This window comes from Wolffia australiana, chromosome 4 (assembly GCF_029677425.1).
Source record: "Wolffia australiana isolate 7733 chromosome 4, ASM2967742v1".
Classification (NCBI taxonomy): Eukaryota; Viridiplantae; Streptophyta; class Magnoliopsida; order Alismatales; family Araceae; genus Wolffia; species Wolffia australiana.
In genome coordinates this window covers 20,153,929-20,169,156 of record NC_135838.1, presented here as the reverse complement: position 1 = coordinate 20,169,156, position 15,228 = coordinate 20,153,929, and the positions used below count along the sequence as shown (strand labels likewise).

General features: G+C 47.5%; 1 protein-coding gene across 2 annotated transcripts; it reads left to right on the top strand.

Annotated features, from left to right (window-relative positions):
- Positions 1–10,795: 10,795 nt before the first annotated feature.
- Positions 10,796–13,671, top strand: AGB1 (GTP binding protein beta 1). 2 transcript variants are annotated; one of them, XM_078574298.1, is made up of 7 exons: positions 10,830–10,990; positions 11,069–11,163; positions 11,238–11,307; positions 11,587–12,011; positions 12,607–12,967; positions 13,185–13,298; positions 13,469–13,671. In XM_078574298.1, exons 2-7 carry the CDS (start codon positions 11,078–11,080, stop codon positions 13,502–13,504), a joined length of 1,092 nt encoding a protein of 363 aa, XP_078430424.1. In that variant the 5' UTR covers positions 10,830–10,990; positions 11,069–11,077; the 3' UTR covers positions 13,505–13,671. The 2 variants fall into 2 exon arrangements, with proteins under 2 accessions (XP_078430423.1, XP_078430424.1); XM_078574297.1 differs by lacking the exon at positions 11,238–11,307 and having other exon boundaries at positions 10,796–10,990.
- The last annotated feature ends 1,557 nt before the right edge of the window (positions 13,672–15,228 follow it).

Here is a 15,228-nt window from a genome sequence, read left to right as displayed (position 1 = left end):
GGCTTCGCAGTAGCGCTTGTACGCGATCCGTCTTTCCCACCGCTTGCTTGAGCTGCGATAGATGAAACACGAGATGGATATAAGCCTCGGGCAGCAAGTCGAGATGATATGCCACTGCTCCAATGCGCTAGGTGATTCGATACGGCCCGAAGTACTTGGGGGCAAGTTTCTCATTTGGAACTCAGGCAAGTGATCTCATGCGTAGGGCTTAAGTCGGAGAAATACCAATTCCTCTACGTTGAACTCCACCTCACGACGATGACTGTCAGTCGTGCGCTTCATAATGGCTTGTGCTCATTCTAAATGTTGGCAAAGTAGAGTCAGAATTTGATCCCGCTCTTGCAGAAGACGGTCTAAGTCGTTCAGCGGTGTTGCAGGACTGTAGTGACGTAGAAGCATCGGTGGTTCGCGCCCATACACTGCCTTGAAGGGCGACATCTTGCTGGCTGCATGGTATGACATACTGTAGCTCAGTTCTGCCCAGTGCAGCCAAGAACTCTACTTTTTGCATTGATTGCCTGCAAAACAACCCAAATAAGCTTCTAGAGAGCGGTTATGGTGGCAACGACGTCAATACACCATCTGCGGACATGCCGCCACCGTCTCCAGAGACGACGCGCATCATGACTCGTCGCCAACATCAACTGCAAAACATACCTAACAACGACCAAATCAACGCACTAGCATCAGTCGCGTCTCCACCGACACATGCCCCATCACGCATCATGACATGTCGTCAACGCTAGATCCAGAACTGTCCTCTGATGTGACACGATATCACGTCGTCTAGTTGAATTTTATTTCATTTCACGTATTTTCTCTTTCCTCCAAGGCCTATATGTAGGCCAATGTTGTAAGAGACTTTTGGCGAATTTATTTCAAGAATTAAAGTTTCTTTCTTCTTGGAGGATTTGTCCTAGCTCTCTCTCCCTCTCGGATCGCTGCTGTTGTCACCGCCACTGCCGTCGATCGTCCGCCTAGCAAGCCCGCGTAGGCCCTACCCGCGCAGGCCGCCCACACAGGCCACCCGCGCCAGCCACCCAAGCGGGCTGCCCATGCCGGCCGCCCACGCAAGCCCTGCCCGCGCAGGCCGCCCACACAGGCCGCTCGAGCCATCCACCCTAGCGAGCTGCCCATGTCGGCTGCCCGCGCAAGCCCTGCTCGCGCAGGCCACCTGCGCCGGCCACCCACACAAGCTGACCATACCGGCCACCCTACCAGGCTGCCCACGCCGGCCGCCCGCACAGACCGCCCACGCAGGCCGCCCGCACCCACCATTGCAAGTCCATCCACTTGTGCCCGCAGAGTCCCCGGCCACCAGCGCGCACCCACCGTGCCCTTGGACGCCCTCACAGCCACTGGTCGCCGCGCATGTCGTTCAAGTGTGGGGGTGCTGCCCCGCACCCCGTAAGGGGGCGACTCCCCCCTTGACCCCCCGCAAACTAACTGTGCAGTTGGATCCGCGACACCCTGTCAAAGCACACGTCAATCGCCCCGCCAACGACATGTCGAGAATTCCATGCAACCTCGCCGCACACTATCTGGTGCTGAGGTACTCCTAAACTCTCTGGTGTCCCGTGTTCTTCGTACAATATTCCCCAAGAGTTCATCCACCACCGTCGGGTTTGCTTTTGATTTAATATTTTCAAGCGAATAGTTGAATTAGTTTTTGAATCTTCAAACAGACGATCGTTCAAATTTATTGATTTTGGTGCTTAGCATCATCACGGTGGTTGAAGACAGTACTCCCGCCCTCGACAAGGAAAGGGGCTGCACCACCACTATTTCATCAGATTTAATTCTCAAAAGTGATCGTGTAATTTGCTGATTTTGGTGCTTAGCATCATCGCGGTGGTTTGGTTTTATCCTACCCTTTCCCTAGTCGCCCGACACACTATAACTGTTGTTATCCCGTCACGTTCCCTCTAGTCATCCTGCATCAGGTTAACCTCCACGGTTTGTCCGTCGGTTTCTGGGTGATAAGCCGAGCTGTGCTTCAATTTAGTCCCTTGTAATTTATGTAGCTCGGTCCAAAAATGGCTCAAGAATATGCTGTCGTGGTCCGAGACCATGGTGCGCGGCATGCCGTGGAGCTTAACGATCTCGGTGGTGAACTTAGAAGCCACATCCTTAGCGGAGAAAGGATGGTCCAGTCCGATGAAGTGCGCATACTTGCTGAGGCAATTTGACCATGACTAATATGCAATCCACGATGCCGGGCTTGGGGAGACCCTTCACGAAGTCCATGTAAATATCTTCCATATTTTTCGCAAAATCGCTAGTGGTTGCATGAGCCCCTCAGGAGAAAGCGACGATGTCTTGAACCGATGGCACTAGGAACAGCTGTTGACGTAAGCCTTGTTGTCTCTTTTCATACATCACCAGTAGAATTGCGAAGCCATGCGCTTGTACGCCTTGAGAAATCCCCAATCGCCCCCAATGATGATGAAAATATATGTGGCCGGCAAGCCAATCACATAGTCCACATCTCGTTCCATGTTCATTAATAGAACATATTCATTATAGTGCACATGTGATTGCTTATAATGAAGTCCATAAATACATAATCGTGTTTAGTGAATTATGATGAGATCGTAATACAGAGATCACTAGTGTTTAAGTATGTGTTCTAAATATTCCTATTCGAAGGATATGCAAGAAGTACATCGAAGTATCTGGATAAAATAACACTATCTAGTCTCACTCATATGATGAGTATGACCGATTTCGTAGCCATTAGTGTGGCGATACTAAGGATAAATAGGGGGTGCTCTTTAGTGGAAAGAGTTCACAAAATTTATCCATACGAATCCCTAGATGGTATTATATCGAACTGTCAATCAGGTTGATTCACGTCACGGTTGTGTAAGTGGTCCTTAGACCGGAAACACCAAAATGTCTTGGGATTCTAAACATTCTTAGTTTGGGTAGATCAAGAAGTTCACTAAGACAACTGAGTGGTCAAGATGGGATCGTCCACCCTCAGTATAAGAGGTGACAACTCAAGGAAGATGGTGCGATGAAGTCCTTGGCTAAGGCAGTGAAATATCGGAGAAGAGTTCTCTCATGATTTTCGAATGCATCAATACTAACTCGGATCATCGATTAGGGTTTGACAGTTGACCATACCCTAAGTCGTCCAAGGAGTGTCAAGTGGGGGATTATACATACACGGTAACCGATGACGAACATGTTCTATGAACTGAGTCAATACACACTCCTTTGTATCTTCTAGAACACGAGTTGTAGCTTGGCACCCCATGTGTTGGAGACTCAACCTATCGATTGGGTTAAATCAATTTGACATTAATTAATCTATATGATAATATAGTTAATTAATTTGGAAGGCCAATAAATATTATTAGGCCACTGGAGTCATTAACTAGACTGTTACATGGGCCTAGAGGGTCACACCCAAATGATCTTTTGGACGTCGAAAGATATACATAAGTTTTGGGGGGTTTTATGAACTATACTCACTTAGTATAAATAGGGGAAGGCCCTGAACGAAATTGACCCAAGCCAGAATTGTTCAGGGGCCTTTCCCCTTCTTCTACCTTCACCCCACACCCCCTCTCCACTCCCAATACGATCGAAATGGCGTAACGACGACGATGGAGGTAGAACGGGGCTCATCAATGAGAAGGAGGAGATTCGACGTGATGAGGATCGCGTGGATACGTTTTGTAGGCTGCACAGTTGAGCAGCTCAACTCGCCTCACTCTAAGATCCAAAAAATCACGGATGTGATCCGTGCAAAGGTACTTTGTTTCATGTTTTAATGAAGCCGTTCAATTTTGCAAAAGTCTTCTGCTGCGGATCCTTTTAATTTGTTCATCCAGATCTAGGCCTCTAGAACCCAACAAATGACCCCGTCGCGAAGTTCCTTCATGATAAGCCCAATTCTTGGGGAGCTGGATGGTAATACTAGCCGTTCGTCATGAAGTAGTGCTCTATGTGACAGTTTGTACTTGCCCTGGCTGTTGGGGTCATCTTGTAACTTCTGAATGACATACTATAGATACGGATCTCAATCCGCCTCTTGGTGTAGGCTTCTATGCTCCCCCATGGAGAGAGAGAGACGTTGCACGGACGGTCATGTCTGCAGTTGCCATTTGGTGAGATAATGCGTCAGCCACTTGATTCGAGCTGCCTGCCTTATACTGAATGGAAAAATGGTAACCCATCAGTTTCGAAAGCAAGTGATGATATTCACCTTGAATTTCTTGCTGCTCGAGCAAGTGTTTGAGGCTTCGTTGATCTGTGCATATGACAAATGCGTGGAACATGAGATAATGACGCCATTTCTTGGCCGCAAGGACAACTACAACCAATTCTCTTTCATACACCGATTGAGTGCGGATAGTGAGTGGGAGTGCCTTGCTGAAGAAATCGATGGGCCGCTCCTTTTGCAGCAGCACCGCGTCCATGCCCATGCCTTATGGGTTCGTGTCAATTGTAAATGGCTGGGTGAAGTCCGGAAGGGCCAGTACAGTGCTGAGGACAAGGCTTGCTTTAATTCCAAGAACCCTCGTTTGCGCTTCCTCTCCCCACTAAAATTTTCACTTCTTTAATAGTTGTATCAGCGGCCACGCCTTGGACGCATACCCCTCGATGAACCTTCGATAATAGCCTACTAACCCCAAGAATCGAGGCAGTTGTCACAGATTTTGAGGGAATGGCCACTCGCGATAGCTTCAATTTTTGCTACGTCCATGGCGACCCCTTCTGTGGAGATTTAGTGGCCCAAATATTCCAACCTCGATTGTGCGAGAGAGCATTTTCTTGGCATTGATTATTAGATGGTGCTCCTTCAGCAGTTGCAGCACCGCCCGTAGATGTTTCTCGTGCTCGTCCCAGTTGTGACTGTAAATTAAGATGTCATCAAAGAAAACCAAGACAAAGTTACGGAGGAATGGCTGGAAAATTGAGTTCATCAAGGCCTGGAAGGTGGCTGGAGTGTTGCACAGACCAAAAGGCATCACCAAGTATTTTTAATGCCCTTGATGAGTGCTGAAGGCACTCTTCTTGATATCTTCTGGCTTCATGTGAATCTGATGATAGCCCGACTTGAGGTCGAGCTTGGAGAAGAGTGTCGTGCTGTGGAGTTTCTCAAGCAGCTCATCTACCACGGGAATGGGAAATCGATCAGGTACTGTGATGCTGTTGAGGGCCTTGTAGTCCACGCAAAACCGCCATCCCTTGTCTTTTTCTTCACGAGTAGAGCTGGACTGGAGAAGGGCTGCGAGACAGCCTGATGATTCCCACCGTCAGCTGCTCTTCCACCAAATTTTCTAATTCATTCTTCTGTAGGTGGGAGTAATGGTAGGGATGACAATGGACTTGTCTGGCTCTGGGAAGTAGCGTGATTTGATGATCACATGCTCGGTGTGGTGATAGCGTCGTCGGTGCTTGGAAGACGGTCGAAAATTGCATTTTGTAAGGCTTGACGTCCGCGGCATGAAACTGTAGTAGGAGTAGGTTCCACTTCGTGGATGTCCTTCCTAGGGTGCGGGAGCCAAGCGAAAACCAAGATGACATTGAGGCATCAATCCTGGACTGGATGGAAGGAAACAGTTGCAGAATAGGCTTGAATGTGGAGTTGCACATCGGGGCACAGCTTTGTCCCTTGAGATTGTCTGCTATCTCCATAACGCACACAGTATGGGTTTGTTTGCTGTTGCCTCAGGCCCAGCCTATGAACCAGCCCGTCATTGATGACATTGTTGGATGCCCCCGAGTTGGTGAGAATAATGACCTCTTGGTCATGAATACGGCCCTTGAGCTGAAGAGAATGCGGCAATTGACATGTTAGTGATTGCTTGAATAGCGAGTTTTTGAGCTCCCGTGGACTGTCTGTCATTGGACTAGCCTCGTCCTCGATCTCCGCTTCCTCATTTGACTGAATTCCTGTCGACTCCGTTGTATTCATCACGATGGAGACATTCAGTGTCTTATGACATGCATGACCCGACGTAAACTTATTGTTGTATTGGAAACACAAGCCTTGCGCCCTCCGGGTGGCAATTTCCTCGGTTGTTAGGCAAATCTGGCGTTGGGGGTTTTCCGCTGGGCGCTCTCCTTAGGGGGTTTGATACGGGGAAGCTGCGTGAAATGTCCCCCCGCCGCTCACTGAACCCCATTGCTCCGCCTTGATGTTGTCATCTCCAGTTGGTTCAGTAGCTTCTCCGCCTTGAACGCACATTCAATTAGTGCTTCGGTGGAGCGAGGTTCTCGTCAGTCAATTTCTACTTGGAGGGATGGTTTCAAAGCAGAGTATAAGGCGTGCCTGGCAGTTTCTTATGAGATCTCGGGCAAGTACCCCATCAAATCCAGGAAGGTGGAGACCACTTCGTCCATAGAGCCCATTCGATGTAGCTTGAACAGTTGATGGTAGACCTCCCGGGGTTGTAAGCCGAAGCGATGCGGCAATTTTCGTTTGAAATCGTCCCAGTTGACAAACCTGGCTCGGTCATCTTTGAAACAGAACCATGCCGACGCCTTGCCTTCCATGTACGACGAGACAATTCAGAGTCTCTCTGTGTCCCCGGCGGGGTATGCTTGGAAGTAGTGCTCCACATGGTGCAGCCAACGCTTTGGGTCCCCTCCCGTGAAGGATGATATTTCAGCGGACCGATAGTGGCAAGGAGACTGGTGTTGCCAATTTCCAGGGTGGTGTCCTTGTCCTACTGGTCCTCGACAATTATAATCTTCGTCTTCGTCACGGTCCGAATCGGAGTCTCCCGCGAAGGCCTGACAGTCGTGATGGTGCATCACAGGCCGCACGCGAGGCCCCGGTCACAGTTCCTATGACGGAGATGGCTCCCTTGAACGGGGGCGAACTCCTGGTGGTTCCCGCATAATTCCAAAGCAAAAGCAATGTATGGGCGGCCTCAAGTTGTCGTCCCCATGCCCGGGTCTGCGCTCTTCCAATGCTAGGTGGGTTCTTGATGAATGAGTCACTAGGGAGTTTCGGGAAGTTCTTTGTCGACAAGCCGGCGGCGTTCCCACCCGACGTCTGGTGGCAGAAGGCCTTGGCCGTCCTTCGAGCTGCCAAACCTGACCGTGAGAGGTGGAGAGGGGTCGTCGGCTGAGAACCCTCTCGTACAGCCGTTAAAGTTCTGAAATGAGAGCTCTCGGTCGTCCTCCTGCGGGCCTCCTTCTCTTGATTGTCAGGCCGGGGCCGCTCATAAGTGAGCCTGGCTGACGTGTCTCGCCCATCAGCAGGCCCAGAGACTTGAGGAAGGCCCGATCTTGGCGTGAGCTGGATAAGTCAGGCCCAATCTCGGCGTGAGCTGGATAAGTTCGGCCTTTATTTACCGGCCCAATAAGCCGACTGGAGTCCTCTACGTCCTGCCCATTAGGGTTGGCCTTTGAAGACTTAGACTCGTCGATAGTGGTCCCGACAGTTGGACCTCTAGGGAGCGGTGGCGGCAGAACTTGCGCAGGAGGCGGGATTGGTGGCGACGGGTTCTTGGGCAAGGGTGGGTGCTCCGACAACAAAGCAGCACCTCCGTCGTCATGTGCCAGTGGAGGGAAGCCATGGGTGTGCTTTAATAGCTGGAGAATGCAAGCGAGCTTGATGGAGCGCGTCCAAACGACCTCGACGAAATGTCATCAGAGCCATCATCATCGTCATCAGCGTCACCGCCGGTCCGTGTCCAGCCCAACTGGTATCCCAAAGCAACCGTGAAGACTCCCGGGTTTAAATACCCTGGGTAGAGCACGACTGTGCACGCGTTCACATTTTAATTACCTATTTTATTCGTCCAATTTCATGTTCGTATTCGTCATGACGAGTTCACTGTACTCGTCATGACACATTCATATTGTCGCATTGCACTCGTCATTTTATTTCGAGTTGTTTTAATATTTCTCCATATTTTTTTTCATTTTTCAACGTTGTAAAGGGGGTACCTTATTGGGCCCCTTATGTGTATTGTGTGATGGGTCCATCATGGCCCTATATTAGGCCATGATGGACACGTTCAATGTTAGATCTGGAATTTTTTGTTGCAGTTACACTTCGTGTTTCAGATCTCACGACAGAGGAGAGAAGAGGGAGGAGAAAGAAGAAGAATAGAAGGAAGGAAGAAGAGGTAAAACAGACGTTGGATTGATATCCTCCGTCTGATCGCGCCCAGTTAAGCTTCCACTTCCGTGCGCTAACCAGCTTTGGACTGTCGCCGCTGATCGCCGGCTTCAAGCAACCTTCCGCATCAATCGAACACGCGCCGATCACGGTTTGCACCGCCCGTGGATCGCCACCGCTGCCAACCGACACCCTCGTCCAGCACACGACGGCACTCAACCTTCTCGGCCATCCGCAGAACGACGAAGAGTTTGCACCACCCCCCCGGTTTTAGGGATCGTGATTTGTCCTGTTCAGAGGTCTTGATTATCCAGACTGGTCTCCCGTTGATCGCACCTCGACGCTGCCGAATACTCCGTCACTTGTGCCAGGTCAACCAACCTCGATCCACCACAAACCTGCAGTGAACGAGTCGGGAAACATCCTGCCTGTGACAAACAATGAGCCGTGTCATTTGGTCAACCGCCTGGCATTCCACACCGTGCGTCCTGGTCTACCGGCTACCACGCCAGATCGGATTATCGTGGCCCCTCCTGCTACCTTCACGGAACTGTCACTTACATATTAACCCACGGTGTTGATCGGTGTCACGGCTGACTGTGGCGGTGTTGGATATCTGCCATGTTGAAAACTGCCTGCTGCACCGCGCTGCCATCTACCGACCGCCCTGCGTTCGGTTGATCTTCGTGTGCAGTCCACCATCGTGCCATCGCAATTGAGGTCTGTTGAACCCATTAATGCTTGGGAACGAACTGTTTCTGAACAGTCACTGTCAGCCTACGTGCGATCCTCGTCTCCCAGGGTCGCCGAACCCTTGTAGAGCTTAAGACGCTGCCGGTGTGGACCACTATTATCGCTCTCCCTGGACTCGCGGACTGCTCAGCAAATCTGCCGGTCGCACCCAGTGCTGCTGCCACCGTCGTGGCCGCTGGCCGTGGCTGACCCACCGCCGATGAACCTCCACAATCCCGCTCTGGACACATCGGTTCATTAATGCGAACGAGCCCGTTGAGCTCCGGACCTTCGTTTGCGCTGCTTCTTCACTGCACCTATCTCCTTCATCCTCCAACCCGCTCCGGCTATCGCTCCTACGCCGCGACACTATCGCCATTCGAGCCTCTCCGTGCCCTTCACCAACGGCATGCCCTCATCTACCTGTCCCACCAATCCGTGCCCGATGAAGACATCGACGACGAACGTCACCATCGACGAGGTACGTCGGTCTCTTGCTCGTCAGTTATATTATGTCTTCCAGTATATTTTCGGCTGCACTCTACATCGCTCGGTTAGATTAGGTGAGAGAAATTATACAGAAAACTACGTCAAGAGTGATTCTCTAGGTACGAGTTGAGCCCGTCCGTTGCGTGTGAGCCCCTACGTAATTATACCGTTTGGCGCAGTAGTCGTTGTCATCGCTCCGACGAGGGTAGAAGGTCACCGTCATCGTTAATGGTTGCCTGCCCCGGAGCTCGGAATTCGGCAATTCCAGCAAGTCGGACCTGCACATACCTTCCACGTAGGTCATTCACACTCACATAGTTCCATTGAACTTAGTGAGTTACCCGTCGGACGAAGTCATTGACGACATCCGGCATCAGAGCTGTTGCTCAATATTGTGGATGCGCTCATCCATGGGTCACCGGAAAGGCTGCTCTGATACCAATTGTTACGTTCCTGTAACTTGAAGTTGAAGTGGTAACTCCACAAGCTTGATTGAGTCCAAACACCGTAAATGTCCACAAAGCCGGAAGGCCGAAATAACAATAGATAGAAGAAGATAGGGAGACAAACGAGAGAGGGAGAACGATGGCAGGATTGGCACGCCCCAAGCAAACGGGTTGGACAACGCCTGGCTCTGTCCGGTAGTTGCCTCGTGCAGGAGTGGTCGTCTGCAAACGAGGATATCAGTGAGGTCCTTTGAGAGAGGAAGGCACTTACCAACGTCAAAAGTCCCCTATCTCTCTCCGCCGGTTAGTTGAAATAGTCTCCGCTAATGGGCCCCCGACGTGGGCCTAGGCCGACGTTCGTAGATGCGATGTTGGATCGCATCATATAGTCATCTGCTTATGATGACTGCGGGGACGATGGGCAATACCTTGTGTGACATTGGTGAATGACGAGTTCAAAATTAGTATTTTGGGTCCACTTTCTTTAAAGATGACATGTTTTTACTTACAAGATCATGGAAATTTGGAGATAAATATCAAATCCTATGTAGAGAGAAATAGCAATCTGCCTTACCGGCGCCAAGCAGCAGGCCATTGGCATGAGGGCGGGGACGGCAAGCAACGGGTGGTTGTGACCCGTCTTTTTATCCTCGAAGCAAATAACGGCAAATTTTAGGGACTCGGCAGACAGAAGACATCTGTGATACTGAATCAAAAATCTAGTCCATACCCGCAGGAAATCCAAAATAAGGTATCTACCCGACCATTATATAAATAGTGTTGTGATGAAGTAAGGCGCGAATTTACGAGCGGATCGGTAAGTCTGCTGGTTCTTAACCGTCCCCATATCTGGTTTCCTTGGCACATCCGCCCAATGGAATAATGGCACGTGGAGGAGACCAACGGTCGGATCGAGACTGTGTTCGATCGAGGCGACGATGAATCCAATAGGCCGGATCGTGGGCCTGGCCCATTACTGGCCTGCGATCGGATCGGTCGATCGGGTCGATTTTCCGAAGAAGACTGCCTCTCCCCCCCTCACTGTTGGAATGTGAATTGGGGCTACGTTCGACGGGCGAGTACATGGTCAGGGAGGGAGCTCCACGGCGGAGGGAGTAGTTCTACATGTCTACCAAGGAGCTGACGGAGCGCCACGTGGCAGCGGAGGCGGCCGTGAATGCTCTGCGAGAGAGGTTGAAGGAGCGGCGGCAGCAGCTCCTCGACACCGACAGTTCGTCTCAATTTTCATCTTTTCTTCTCGATTTCTGGTTGAAATTTGAGTTGATTTATACTTTTTTTGTGTGTGTAGTCGCGACTTATGCGACCGAGCAAGGGAGAACGGCCGTCGGCTTCGGGCCTACGGATCTTGTTTGCTGTAGAACTCTCCAGGGTCACTCCGGCAGGGTCAGCCTTGAAATACCCTCGATTTTTTTTTCAGTTTATCCTGTTTTGAACGAAAGAAGTTGGCATGGTTGCAGTTTAATCGATTTATGGGGAAACCGCTGCTTTCTAGTGTACCCTCTCTGTGGTATCAATTCCATGCAGATGGTAATTTTCCTGAGTTTACGGGCTAATTTGCGTGAAGAAAATTTATTAATCTTTCGGGAGAGATGATACTATTGCACTCATGAATAATTCGATTGACGGCAGTAGGAATTAAAGATTTTTAGACTTGCTTTTTGTTGAAACATCAAAAGATTTGATTTTTGGACTTTGCTGTCTTGCCAATTATCTTAGAACAATTGGAGAGCTGTTTATCCGACGGATTTCTATCAAGTAGGATAAAAAATACTGCCAATCAATTGATAGAATTTGCTACTGCTTTAGGTTTATTGCGTTGATTGGACCCTTGAGAAGAACAGGATTGTCAGCGCCTCTCAAGATGGAAGATTGATCGTGTGGAATTCCTTGACCAGCCAGAAAACTCACGCCATAAAACTGCCCTGTGCGTGGGTTATGACCTGCGCCTTTGCACCCAACGGCCAGTTTATCGCATCCGGAGGTCTAGACAGCGCCTGCTCTGTGTTTGATCTCCTCGCTCCAGCTGATAACGATGGTAACCTGCCTGTGGCAAGAACCCTAACTGGGCATAAGGGGTACGTGTCATCATGTCAATACGTTACTGATGATGAAACCCATCTGGTCACTGGGTCTGGTGATCAGACCTGCGTTCTATGGGATATTACAACCGGTCAAAAAGTTTCTGTTTTTGGAGGGGAATTTCCGTCGGGTCACACAGCAGATGTGCTCAGGTGAGACTTTTGTGGTGTTTGAGTGGTGTGATCTTTCTCTATGAAATTGATGTTGGTTTATTTGCATGATTTTAGTGGAATGATGCTTTCTATTTTAATCTTTCTTCAAGGCTAATTGTTTGTTTTTTTTTGTTTTTCTCGTTTTTTTTTTACTTTTTACTCTACGGTTTCGTCGTTGTCATTCTGGACGTAGACATGGACAACAAAGAGGACGGCTCATCATTGTCCCTCAAAGATGGGAATCTCATCATCGATCAGCTAACCCTTATAAGAATCTTATCTATTTGTCTATTTAGCATTATCCAGCAGCAAACTCTGAATTTTGGATCTGGAAAAGGGAGAGATTAAACTGCAAAAGGCCATTCACTAAAAAAAAAAGGCCATTCACTTTGGCGAGGCTTAAATAAATCTTTGTTTCAAGATGTTGAGCTTCGTTGTCCGTTTGCCCCCAAAATTTTTTACCGTCAAGATTGGAATTCTCTCTTAGAATAAGAAAATTTACATAAAATCTTCAAATATGCTTCTCCTCTGTGAAACTTTGTCGGCTTACTCTGCAAATTAATTTATCAATAATAATTTTTACATTTTTTTACAGCATCTCCATAAACAGTTCAGATCCAAAGGTGTTTGTCTCCGGATCTTGTGACACAACTGCGCGGCTCTGGGACACGAGAATCGCCAGCCGGGCAGTTCGTACATACCAATACCACTTAGGGGATGTCAACACTGTGAAGTTCTTCCCAGATGGACAAAGATTTGGCACGGGATCTGATGATGGCACATGTAGACTATTTGATGTGAGAACCGGGCATCAACTCCAAGTATACAGTCATGAACCAAGAGATGCCGACGAAACCCCGCACGTCACCTCTATAGCTTTCTCTTTGTCTGGCAGGCTGCTATTTGCTGCTTATTCGAATGGAGATTGTTTACTTTGGGACACTTTACTCGCAAAGGTACATTTTTCCATATTTTAGCCTTTCAGATCTTGTTTGGAGAAAAATTGGAACAAAGTCCTAGGAGTATTCGTTGACCTAGTTCATGATATTTTGTTTTCATGATAGCTTAGGTATTTTGACAGTTGTATTATGCCAATATTCTAGGTTTCTATTGTGTTCAAGTCTAAGGTAAGCCTTCATGATTGTCATGGTTGTTACGAATTTCATTTTTCAGGTTGTCTTGAACCTGGGAGCCCTTCATAATTCTCATGAGGGTAGAATATCGAGTCTCAGCCTGTCAGCGGATGGAAGTGCACTGTGCACTGGGAGCTGGGATAAAAACCTCAAGGTAAATGTGTCAGCGTGGCTGTTGACTTTTGAACTCCCCGCTGTCAACAAAAGTTCCATACCAAATGGATATATTGATGATATTATTGGAATAAAAAACAAAATATTTTCTCCTCAATCAGTCCTTTAATTGCCTGCTAACATGCTCCTTCACCTTGAATCTAATTGCAGATATGGGCTTTTGGTGGACGCAGGAGGTTGCTTTAGAGTTTGATACTGGTGGACCTCTCTCTCTCATCCTATCTTCTTCTTTTTCTTCTCTATCTATGTGTGAACTTCGCCTTCCATTTTTAGTTCACCGGTACAGAAATATGAGCCACCCTACACATTTGTTAAACAAAGCCATTTATCTTATTGAGACCCCCTCAACCCCAGTCTCCCCCCTTCACCATGTTTTGAAATAGGACTCCCGTTAAACTCTACAAACCTTCTGGTGCAAAGTGGATAGCTAAGTTGACTTACTGTGAGATCAGCAAATCTGAGAATCCTCTCACCATAAAAGAAGGCATTGAACCTTAGAAAATGTAGAATAAAGATATGAAATATGGTTTAGATGTCTTATCATGCTTGGATGTAATTCATTAGGGTGAAGAAACCTGGCTGTTGAGGGCAGAGCAATATAGAGGTAAGTAAAATGTTGAATTCTTGTTGGTCTCAACCAAATAAGAACTTATACACAATATTATGTATTAAGAAAACTTGCAAACTATTTCAACATTTTTAACCTCTCGTGTTGGTCTGAGATATGCTCTTTATTGATGATAGATTTATCGCTATAGAGGAGGTGAGTTGACCACACAGCTCTAAAATGCATCAACTCTACACAGCTTTGATGGATTTTCAAGTAAAATCTATAAAGATGATCTAAAGGTGGCATGTTGCTTCCTCCTGTGCCAAGTAATAAGATTCGACTTTAGATTATAGTAACAAATGGTTGACCAGGGATCATCAACCCTACCTGTCTAACTGTCATTATCATAAATTTGGAGATTGAGGACATATAAGAGCCTAAAGTCAGTGGTTCCTTTTAAGAGGTATATATACTCACACATGAGCCTCATGTAAATATGGAACTCTAAGATATGTTTTAGTAGGGTTAGCAATAGTTAAAGGGAATACATTTAAACTTCTGTCTGCTCTTTTGAGTGAAATATACGGAAGTTAAACACCCAACAAACCCTAGACTGGATAGAAGTTGCAATAATGCTCCAGCTGATGTAGGGGAACTATATCAATCATGCCCTACTAGAGACCATGTTGATAATGCATTCTACTAATTGTACAGGGTCTATGATCAGTCCGTAATCCCTTTAAGAGTGTCAAAAGGATCACCATGGTGATCTCAAAGTTCCAATGGAAGGAAGGTGATGGGGTTGGCCCATGGATTTTCATTCCTATCGTCACCTTTCACTAGAGCCAAACCAGAGGAAGTATATAAGTGTTGTTGGTCTTCACACGAGTGGGGTGGTTCTTGAGATGTGATGGAGGCAATTCTTGGTGTCCTCAAACAGATTATTCTCTTGGGTCTCTATGAGGCAAGAAAGAGTTAGATCCGCTAAAAAATAAATAGTTTGAAATAATATTGGTTACTCTATTTTTAAGAGACATCATTTAGGTACATGAGATATGGGTAGGATTACTACTATTTGTTATTTATAAACACTAAAATTGGTAATGTTAAGAAGAATATCACAAAATGACTCAAATCTTCTATTTCATTTGGCAAAGCTCGTACAACGTAAAATCTGCCGAGTTTGGAGATATGTGGTCAATTGTGCTTTAGGAACCGATAAATTAAAGAATATACTTCTACAAATTTTATTTGTTGAGGAAAACTTAAAAATATCTTTGTAAAAATACTTCTTTTGCACCTTCGTATGGGAACATTAACAGAAGGATATGGAGATTGAATTACTTCATGGACCTTTGAG